General features: G+C 45.6%; 2 protein-coding genes across 3 annotated transcripts; one reads left to right on the top strand and one right to left on the bottom strand.

Moving 5' to 3' along the window:
- Positions 1–2,577: 2,577 nt before the first annotated feature.
- LOC127761062 (protein ALTERED PHOSPHATE STARVATION RESPONSE 1-like) lies at positions 2,578–5,744 on the top strand. Its single transcript, XM_052285272.1, has 3 exons — positions 2,578–3,616; positions 4,423–4,565; positions 4,658–5,744. Exons 1-3 carry the CDS (start codon positions 2,662–2,664, stop codon positions 5,585–5,587), a joined length of 2,028 nt encoding a protein of 675 aa, XP_052141232.1. The 5' UTR covers positions 2,578–2,661; the 3' UTR covers positions 5,588–5,744.
- A 110-nt stretch (positions 5,745–5,854) lies between these two features.
- Positions 5,855–8,790, bottom strand: LOC127761064 (bZIP transcription factor RISBZ4). Of its 2 annotated transcripts, none has more exons than XM_052285274.1 (6): positions 8,496–8,790; positions 7,435–7,543; positions 6,969–7,125; positions 6,736–6,811; positions 6,423–6,548; positions 5,855–6,299 (listed from the first exon to the last, which is right to left on the bottom strand). In XM_052285274.1, exons 1-6 carry the CDS (start codon positions 8,607–8,609, stop codon positions 6,048–6,050), a joined length of 834 nt encoding a protein of 277 aa, XP_052141234.1. In that variant the 5' UTR covers positions 8,610–8,790; the 3' UTR covers positions 5,855–6,047. The 2 variants fall into 2 exon arrangements, with proteins under 2 accessions (XP_052141234.1, XP_052141233.1); XM_052285273.1 differs by having other exon boundaries at positions 6,969–7,128; positions 8,496–8,789.
- Positions 8,791–9,397: the final 607 nt, after the last annotated feature.

The raw sequence follows: 9,397 nt of genomic DNA, 5'->3' as shown, positions 1-9,397 counted from the left end.
AAACATGTGGTTTGTGCGAAGGTGAAGAAAGTGCATAGGACAGTCAATCCCCAAGATGATGTTCTGCACAGATGGAAGCCGCCAGATCAGGGACTGATGAAGTTGAACATTGATGGTTCTTTTCAACCTGATACAGGGAAAGGCGGCCTGGGTGTGGTGCTCCGAAATAGACTAGGAGAAGTCATTTTTGCAGCTTGTGGTTACATCCAACGATGTACAGGTGCTCTAGAAGCGGAACTGATGGCGTGTCGGGAGGGATTACTTATGGCTCTCCAATGGACACTGCTATCGATCATCATAGAAACTGATTGCCAGGAGATGCTGAATTTGCTCCAGTCCAAGGAGTTGGTCCGATCGGAGTTGATGTTTTTAGTCAAGGAGGTGCACGACCTCATGATGGGAAACAGGGTTGTTAGTCTTGCTAAGGTGCATAGGAATCAAAACCGTATTAGTCATGTTTTAGCTAATAAAGGCCGAGTGGAGGAACTTACTCACTTCTGGCCAGACAATAGCTGTAATGCTATCGCACAACTAGTTTGTGTCGATGCTTTGATTGAATAAAGTGATCCCTGTTTCCTCGCAAAAAAAAAACTAAAATGTCAAATTTTACCAATCAATATATGTTCTAATTACAATTGATGAAAAAATATCCATGCCTTCCCCTATATAGTATTTAGGAAGTGTCTAGATTTATTAACCGCCCGGAATTTAAAATTTTCCGTTTGCTTTTCATAGGTATCACACCGCTCCGCTGTTACCTAACCCCTTGAACAAAGCCCATTCTTTCAAAGATAAATGGTTGAACAATGAATTGTTCTAACCTAAACAGGACAAACTCACAATTCATGCAAAATTAGAAAATCCATGTAAAACTATTCAAATTTGTACAAAAAAATAAAACCATATATGACAACAAAAATGCAGTTAAATCCACTTTTCTCCTTTAGAGGGGATTGAATTTCAGGTGGAGATATAAGTTTCGGCAGCTAACGTGGATTTGGTATTTCAGATTTGGCATTAGGTGCATTATATTCCACCATGCATCTTTTGTACACACAACTTTTTTTATTCAAACTGATGCTTTAAATTCAGATAACTTGTTGTTTGTTAGTCAATATGCTACCGGCCCGTTTGATTTAGATTATTTCTACGGATTATCTATTTAATTATAGGGATAAATTAATTTTTTTTAAAAAAATGTTAATATTTTTAGAAAGAAGTTATGTAAATAATAAAGAAGAAAAGAATTTTGAGCAACCATATTTTTAAAGCGTGGAGCAAATAATCCATTTCAATAATCCGATGAATAAATTAAGAAGGGCAGCATAAACTATCAAGTTTATTCAGTCGTCGCAAATTACCTTGTTCAAACGAACATTTAAACTCAACCTTTTAGCAGCGTCGGAGCTAGCTCCCGAGCTGGTCGGGTAGTCGTCCGAGCTCCGCGGTTGGCATTTTCGTTATATTCTAACATTAATACCACACATAAAATATTATCGATTGCTAGCTACTCCATCTATTTCAGGTTATAAGTCATTTTAACTCTGATCAAAGTCAAACTAATTTAAGTTTGACAAAATTTATAGACTAATATAGTAATATTTACAATACTAAATTAGTTTCATCAAATCAGTAATCGAATATATTTTTATATAAATTTGTCTTAGGTTAAAAATATTTCTATTTTTTCCTATAAACTTAACCAAACTTAAAGCAGACTTATAACCTGAAACGGAACGAGTAATACTCTTCGTAGTTCAGGCATCAGAGTAAATACTTGCAAGTTCGATTACCTGCACAAACATTCAGCCTAAATGGTAAATGCCTCAGTATGAATTGTTTTTTATTTTTAATTGAGTTAAAGTGGGTCAATGGTAGACTCTCCTCCATGCATCGAGACCTTTTTACCTGTCTCGGTCGTATCCATTTCTTCCTTGTGCAAGATCCTTTGCGAACTTCAATTTCATTAGTTTTTCCCTAACTTACAACAGAAGTTCAGAATAATATGAATCACCACTGCCTTTGTTCATCTTGCAAAGCCACAAAAGGATCCCTTGGTATAAGCAAGCACCTTCAGTTACCTCATCCAAGAAATTAAATGTTCTTTCCTTGCAGAGACCAAACACACAATCAAATCAGTTATATATATATATATATATATATATATATATATATATATATATATATGGCAACATATCCTATGCACACAGGCCCTCACGTGTACACACGTGCACACCAACTAAAAAATGTCACCAAAAAATCTAGAAAAAATCATACACATACTTTCAATTGTATTACATCTAGGGTTAAAATCTTAACGTCAAATTCATTATATTTTAGCCGTAACAAAAAAAAACCAAAAAATCTGACAGTTTTAAGGTTGCAATTTTGTCAGAATTTTATCTTTTTTGTTATTCTCTATGTAGAATGAATTTGAAGATGCGACTTTGCACGTAGATGTAATACTATTGAAAGTATATGTATGAATTTTCCTAGAATTTTTTGTGATAATTTTTAGTTGGTGTACACGGTGTGTACATGTGAGGGCCTGTGTGCATAGGATACGCTCCCTATATATATATCCCCTATCTGATTCGTGTTCATCACACATATGGATAAAAAGCACCCCGGTTCATCTGAATTTCGAAGATCAAATTAAAAATGGGGTGCTCGTCGTCGAAGAAGGTGGAGGAGGAGGCGGCCGTGAAGACGTGCCATGACCGGAGGAGCTTCGTGAAGAAGGCGATCGCGCAGAGGAACCTGCTCGCCTCCTCCCATGTCGCCTACGCCCACTCCCTCCGCCGCGTCTCGCTCGCCCTCTTCTACTGCCTCGCCGAGGACGAGCACCTCTACTTCCTCCAGGACACGGCGGCGTCGTCGGCGGCGCCGTGCCGGCACCGGCCGTGCTCGCCGGAGAGGAAGGTTCTTGTCATGAACTGGCTGAGACCAGACGCCGGCGGCGTCGGCGGCGGCGCGCCGGTGCACCCGGTGGTGGAGGTGGAGCAGCGGTGGGAGGAGAATGATGTTGCCGCCGAGACCGTCACGGTGGACGGGTTCTTCGGCGCGGATCCCGGCCAGCTCTTCCACCCTTCGTCGTACGCTCCGGTGAATGCCATGCCGGCCTCGCCGCCGCCGCCGCCGCCGACAACGACATGGGACTTCGTCTCTTGGGACCCTTTCTCCTCGCTCCATCACGATCACCAACAATACGTGAGCTATGGCGTTGAAGATGACGAAGAGAGGAGGAGGAGAAGCGATGACGAAGATGACGAGCAGATGCCGGAGCTGGAAGAAGAAAGCGACGACGCCGCCGACGACGACGACGGCGACGGCGATGTCAAGCTGCAGGCGGAAGCTTCGCCGGCGGCGGTGGAGCGGCCGATGGCGGAGGAGGAGGAGGAAGAGAAGACGGTGGATCGCGTGAAGAACGAGCTGAGGGTTGTGGCGAGCGCGGAGATCGAGCAGCAGAGCACGCCGGGGTTCACCGTGTACGTGGACCGGCCACCGGCGAGCATGGCGGAGGCCATGAGGGACATCCAGGGCCACTTCGTGAAGATCGTCGACACCGCCAACCACGTCTCCGTCCTCCTCGAGGTCGTCCCCTACCAGAGGAAAGGTACACGCACGCCATTACAGCCTCTTGTAGTTAATCTCTCGCAAACAATGTCTTCCTCTTCAGGAAGGTTTTTAAGTACTCGATGAACATTCACCCGTTTTTCGCATCTAAACTAAATAGTTATAGAATAATTCTAAAAATTTTAACAAAATAGATTGATGTATTACATTTACAAATATACAAGTTAAAATTCAACTTTTACGAGTTATAACAAAAATAACAAATTAAACTACAAATATAGTTATATATAAATAGAGGAATATCAAGTGAAAACCATCAAATAAGTGAAAACATGTGAAAACCATATCTAAATTTTTGTAAATTCATGAAAAAATTATTAGAGATAGGGACATGCATGAATTACATTCATACCAAATATCACAAATTTCGGGTGAATACTGTTATGTTACTATTCACATGAAATTTGTCTTTTTTTTTCTCTCAAATGAAGTTGAGTTTGGACTTGAGATTTGGTATGAATGTATTTCATTCCTGTACCAATCTCTAGTAATTTTTTCATGAATTTATAAAACTTTTAAACATGGTTTCCACGGGTTTTACTTATTTGATAGTTTTGACCGAATATGTCCCCTATATAAATATAGGTATACTAGTTATGGTTCAATTTGTTATTTTTTTATAACTAGTAAAAGTTAAATTTAAGCTTATATAAGTGATATATTACATATAAATATATTTTGCTATTTTTTTAAAAAATAACCATTTAATTAACAGAGAAGAAATATTAGAATCCATTCCTTCCTCTTCTTCTTCTCCATCATTGATCATTGATGTCTTGTAGACAGTCCGACCAGCTGCTCCGAGCGACGGTGACGACGAGGAAGGCGGCGGCGAGGTCTCGCCGGAGCCATTCGAGCTCTTCAAGAGCCACAAGGAGAGCCTCGATAGGCTCTACGAGTGGGAGAAGAGGCTCTACGAGGAAGTCAAGGTAGAGACCCCGATATCTTCAAAACTCTGACGTCATCGTCTTCGTGTAGCTCCGAGCTTTTCATTTCGTTTTCCATGGCGGTGGTGGTGAAGGCAGGGGAGCGGGTGAGGCTGTCGTACGAGAGGAAGTGCGCGCTGCTGCGGAGCCAGGACGCCAATGGCGCCGAGCCGTCCGCCATCGAGAGGACCAGGGCCGCCATGAGAGACCTCCGCACCAAGCTCGACATCTCCATCACCTCCGTCGACGCCGTCTCCAAGCGGATCGCCGCCGTCCGCGACGACGAGCTCCTCCCCCAGCTCGCCCAGCTCATCCGAGGGCAAGAACAATGCCAATCCATCCATCGATCTGATCTTCTGAGATGTTTTTTCCTCTTTTTTTTGTTAATTTGTTTGAGATGTTTTAGGTTGGCGAGGATGTGGATGGTGATCGCCGATGCGCACCGGGTGATGAAGCGCACGGCGGACGAGGCGTGCGCGCTCCTCTCGTCGTCGTCGGCGGCGGCGGCGCGCGCGGCTGCGGGCGGCGAGGGAGGCGTCAGGGGCCCGCCGCCGCCGCCGGGGCAGGCGCGGGCGGCCACGGCGGCGGGCGCGCTCGGGGCGGAGCTCCGCGGGTGGGGCGCGGCGATGGAGGCGTGGGCGGAGTCGCAGCGCGGCTACGCGGCGGCGCTCTGGGGGTGGGCCCGGAGCTGCGTCGCGGACGGCGAGCACATGCCGCGCCTCCTCGCCGCGTGGGCCGCCGCGGTCGAGGCCGTCGACGTCGAGGCGGCCACCAGGGCCGTGGATGCCCTCGCCGCCGAGGCGGCCGCCGTCGCCACGGCCGCGCGGCGGCGCGGCGGCGAGGAGGAGTGGAACGAGGAGGAGGGGAAGAAGAGGATCTGCGTCGGCCTCGCGGCGGCGCTGGCGGCCACGGCGGAGGCCGGCGGCTTGGCCTCCGCCGCGTACGGCGAGCTGGTGGTGGAGATGGAAGAGAGGGAGCGCGCGAGGGAGATGGCGGGAAGGGACGAAGAGCAAAATCAAAACTGAACCAAACCATTGTAATTGTAAATTAAATCGTCCTTAACCATTCACAGATCATTATTAGAGTCCTTTGAAGCATAGAAATCGCACTCAATTATTTATCACCATGAATTGTTCAGAAACGAAGCATTCACTTTCAGAGTAAATCTGATTTACCATATCCCTACCAGATGAAATTTTTTCGACCATTTGGTCACTTACCTGAATTCTCCAGGCTCTCACCAATGATGGATCATGAATTCAGAAGGCAAGCTCAACCAGATCAGAAAAAAATAGTTCCAAATTCCACCACATTTATACTTCGTAGTTTCAGACTTTCAGTCTCTTAGCTAGTCAGTTCTATTACAGGAATAGGGAAGAGTGCATGACACTTCGACACGAGGACTCTGAAAAACTCGAGTCCGTTCACTTGGACACATCACGTTTCAAACGTAGCTGAGCTGACATAGAAGTAGGACCAGTAGTTTCACTTGGACATGCCGCCGTTGGGGTGGTTGTCCCAGCCCCAGGCGTCAACCACCTCGCCGCCGGGCATCTGCAACTGCTCCGGCGGGGACAGCCCGGCCGTGAAGGGGTCGTCGCCGGCGTAGTCCAGGCCGGCGAGCACGTCGGGGACGCGGCACGCCTGCCGGGGGTTCAGCGCCGGCGACAGCCCGCCCAGGTGGCCGAGCCCGCACGACAGCGCCCCCCGCGCCACCATGTCCTCCGCCATCTTCACCTGCACTTACAAACGGGGACGAATTCAGATCTCAGAAACCGGCCGAAAATGCAGGACGGATTTGACGATGGCTACAGTGATGAGCAATGCAATGTGCAGATGAAGATGGAGATGAATGATCACCTTGACCCGGAGGGCCTCAACGTCTGATTTGAGGATTCTGTTGTCCGTGACAGAAGTTGTGAATTGCTGGTTGGCATCCGTCAACTGCTTGAAAAGCGATGCGTTTTCGCCCCGGAGCTGGTCAACCTGACAAACAAGAGCATGATTTGAGCTATGGAAATCTGAAAGAACCGGCACTAGCATTTCGCATTTTGACTCAGAATTACAGCTACCAATTGGCACATGATTTGTTAGTCGAATCAATCTGTTACTGTTTGAATTGAACAATGGCAAATGTTCGGCTGGTACAAAACTTCAGATCATATCAGTTTACCTGTGACTCGAGATGAGCTAAGTGAGCTTGCTTTCTCTTCCTCGATCGCCGAGCAGACTCCCGATTGGACACCATCCTGTAATTTGAAGCCCCCAACCGTTTCATGCAAGTTCTTTGTCAAACATTCCTTCTGAAAAGCAATGTTCAACTTCTACTACTAGCGAATATGCCCATAATTTTTCACGCAGTGACAGACAAAATGCTTGACATAGTCGCTTATGTTCTTGGAATACCTTCTCACTCTCTTCACGTCCAACGGGTTCGTGCTTTGTTCGCATGGACCACCCTCTATATCCAACAGCGATTCACTTTCAGAATCCGAACCACTTGTGCCTCCCAGAGTTTGGCTCTCCTTCATGTTCAGATTGGTAGCTGATGTGGGACTTGCTGCTGCTGATTACAGAAGATTGAACAGAGAGTGAGCAAGAACAAATAAATAAACTGAACATTGTTTGTGCCTCATCAATAAACACAATTTTGATGCAGTACATGACACAGTAACAGTACTGGTACTGTCCATGGATGTCCATCGCTGAAATCTCCATGAGTTGAAAAATCCAAGTTGCATGTGCTTTTCAGTGTGCAATACAGTAGCAAATCATTGAGTACATCGAACAACAAGTATTTTTGTGTGCAAATTGTTGCAGTCTTATGAATAATTGATGAAAATCGTGGAAGATGACGAGTGTGAGGCCGTACCACAGATTGATGACTGCGACTCAATTGTCGTGGAGACCGCAGGATGCCGTGCGTTCAGGTTCTGGGACTGGGGCCATATGTGATTGGGAATGCCCCCTGTGATGGTGCTCTGCTTGGACAAAAATATAAGTAAAATTAATCGAGTGATCAATCATGCAAATCAAGAATCAAGTACGATTTAAGATAAGCAACCAGGGCTTGTAATCATCTTCCTTATATGAAAAGAATTACTTATCACCAGTCCTTAATACCAACTTAATCAAACCCTGTCATGACAACGGAAACTCTCATGTTATGCTGTTAACCTAAAATGGTTTCTCCTCTTCCATGCTTTAGAATTCATGATTTCCTCTTATCGGGCTATTCAAATAAATTCTTTTAAAACACAAGACATCATTCGTTCGCGAACTAAAATTGTGCAAGTTTGGTGTGCTTGTGTTGTGATGTGTGTCTTCCATATAATCGGGGAAAAAAAACTCCTAGTAAGAGTAAATTTATTACTGTCTATCCATATTCATAGTATGAGGATATGTCGCATTAAGTTGCACGTAAGTATATGAGTATATTGGATTGGAGGTGGAGGGAGTACTTTCGTACCAACTATGAAAAATTACTGTACAAGTAAAAAAATGGTAGAGGATGAACCAACAGTCTTCTACTTGAGAAAGGTAGTAGGAGTCAGCTGATCAGCAGCAATTAACGAAAATTTCGCAGACATGAAACTCTAGTCAAGCATATACAAGCACGTTTCTAAAAAAACGCATATACAAGCACCGTACGTGCTACTGCAAGCCATCCAATACAGCAAGTGTTCAACTTAATTTTAGCACACGAATTTAATACTACGGCCCAGTTTAGATCTAAATTTTATCTTCAAACTTTCAACTTTTCCATCGTATCAAAACTTTCCTACACACACAAACTTCTAACTTTTTCGTCACATCGTTTTAATTTCAACCAAACTTTCAATTTTAGCGTGAAGCTAAACACACCCTACTACTACTACTACTATACTACGTAGTCGCAGCAGGCAGCATAATAATCAGTAATCAATCACTCACCGAGTCCGCGAAGCCGAAGCCGGAGAGGTCGGCGGCGGAGAAGATGCCGAGCGGGTGGTCGGCGTCGGCGTCGCCGCCCCCGCTTCCGCCGTGGATGAACGCCTCGATGTCCATCTCCGATTCTCCGTCGTCCCTGCTGCTTCCAGCGGCTGCGGCGTCGGCGATCGGCCGGGTGGTGGCGCGCGGCGGCGTCGGAGTCGGATGCTTTTCGAGATGCCCCGGCGAGACAGATCACCGAGGAGGAGAAGGGAAAGAGAAGCTTTTTGTGTTGATCGCTGCGTGGAAGGAAAGCAGCTCCCTTTTGCCCCTCATTCCCCTACGTATTTACGATACTGCTTTGGAAGCCGCCGCGAAATGCGTTGCGGCGTCGGGGGGTAGTTTGGGAAAATGGCGGCGCCGGCCCAGTGATGGGAGCCGACTCGGATCCGCACCACCGACCACCGGCGGCAACGTGACGGCGCACCACGTCAGCTGCCCGTGATCTTCTGTGGCCACACGTTTTTGCACCCCATATGTGATATGTCCTCAGTCACACAGCACTCGGGTGCAAATTTTTGGTCACTTTTAACCCCGAACTATTGTTTTCTTTCGCGTTTTAGGGTTTGCATTTTGTCCTTGTTTTCTTTGAAAAATGAATTAGGCCCGGTTTAGATCACTCAATTTTTTTTATCATGTCACATCGAATGTTTAACACACGCATAAAGTATTAAATATATGCTTAAAAAATAACTAATTGCATAGATTGCGACTAATTCGCGAAACAAATCTTTTAAGTCTAATTGCTCCATGATTTGACAATATGGTGCTATAGTAAATATTTGCTAATGATGGATTAATTATACTTAATAAATTCGTCTCGTAATTTACTGATTAATTTTGTAATTAGTTTTTTTATTAGTGTC

The sequence above is a fragment of the Oryza glaberrima genome, chromosome 2, assembly GCF_000147395.1.
Source record: "Oryza glaberrima chromosome 2, OglaRS2, whole genome shotgun sequence".
NCBI classification, from domain to species: domain Eukaryota; kingdom Viridiplantae; phylum Streptophyta; class Magnoliopsida; order Poales; family Poaceae; genus Oryza; species Oryza glaberrima.
This window is presented reverse-complemented; position numbering and strand designations above follow the sequence as displayed.